The sequence below is a fragment of the Etheostoma spectabile genome, chromosome 3 (assembly GCF_008692095.1).
Source record: "Etheostoma spectabile isolate EspeVRDwgs_2016 chromosome 3, UIUC_Espe_1.0, whole genome shotgun sequence".
Lineage (NCBI taxonomy): Eukaryota > Metazoa > Chordata > Actinopteri > Perciformes > Percidae > Etheostoma > Etheostoma spectabile.
Genome location: NC_045735.1, coordinates 30158822 through 30160021, shown reverse-complemented (window position 1 = coordinate 30160021; position 1200 = coordinate 30158822). Strand labels below are relative to the sequence as shown.

At 36.2% G+C, this 1200-nt stretch overlaps 1 protein-coding gene across 1 annotated transcript in view; it reads left to right on the top strand.

Moving 5' to 3' along the window:
- LOC116682984 (extracellular calcium-sensing receptor-like) overlaps window positions 1-1200 on the top strand; it is an 8726-nt gene that overhangs the window by 1798 nt on the left and 5728 nt on the right. The window contains exons 4-6 of the mRNA XM_032509811.1: window positions 1-52; window positions 845-1047; window positions 1166-1200. The exon at window positions 1-52 is cut by the window's left edge and continues 244 nt beyond it; the exon at window positions 1166-1200 is cut by the window's right edge and continues 193 nt beyond it. Of these exons, the coding sequence (XP_032365702.1) occupies window positions 1-52; window positions 845-1047; window positions 1166-1200 (290 nt within the window). The remainder of the gene's footprint in view (window positions 53-844; window positions 1048-1165) is intronic.

Sequence of the window (1200 nt, the reverse complement as noted above, 5' to 3'; positions counted from 1 at the left end):
CCAGTGCTTACTGAGTTCTGGGAGGATGCATTCAACTGCAGGCTGGGAAGAAGTGAGAAAGTTTTTCTGATATTTCTCATAAGACAGACTCTCACAGTTGGATTGTTGTAGTTGTGATACTGTATGTTGTTTTTTGATTGTCCTTCTGAGTGGGATTACTTGTTCTAAATATTTAGCTGATGCTATAAGACCAAACCCCAAATTGACAGGTAAATTACTGTTATCATTAAACGATCCGAGATGGACATAAAGTGCAACTCAGCACTGTGAATAATCTCACGTTATTTTTTAGTTTTTTTAGATTGTTTTTTTTACAGTATTTGGTAGGGACAATGGATAGACAGGAAGGTTGGGAGAGAGAGAGAAGTGACACAGCAACAAGCTGCAGCAAAGGACTCAGTTTACATGGGGCCCGCACACTCTACTGGGTGAATAATCTCACTTACTGATAATGATCTTTCAGGTCAATTTTATGCAATCTGCTGTTATGGCAAAGATGTTGTGTAAAGTTTTCTTAAGTGGTTTAACAATGTCAATACTGACGTTCTGAACACACAGTAGACATTCTCCAGGCCACCAATCTAAATTACTACTAATAAATATTTTAAATTGGACTTATTAGCATGTGTCAATTACAGTATATGTTAATATGTATGAAGTTCTTAGTGGTTTCAGATCATTCATTTGTATTTACTGTCAAGTTCTTTATTGTCATATGCACAACAGCTATGAGTTTCAACAAGTAAGGTCTGGTAGGTAAAATGGAACAAAAAAGAACAAAAAACATAACAATTTCTAAAAGTTAATGTCAACAAACACCTTTGTCTGTCTCTGTGTGTTTTAGGTGCAGTAGATGAGAGACTGTGTGATGGAACTGAAGACATAAAGACGCTCCAGAGCCCTTACACTGACACATCTCAGCTCCGGATCACTAACATGGTATACAAGGCTGTTTATGCAATAGCTCATGCCATTCATAAAGCAGTGTGTCCGAAAACAAATTCTACAATCCAGTGTGACAAATTCACCAGGATAGAGTCCAAAGAGGTCAGTTGAAAAAAATAAGTGAAAACCCCAATGCCCTTTTTTGCTATAATGTACTTTTTATGAAATTAAGCATTCATTTTATTTCATATTCATTCTTCTTCTTCCTTTATTCTGACAGGTTCTTACTCAGCTGAAGAAAGTACATTTTTCCCA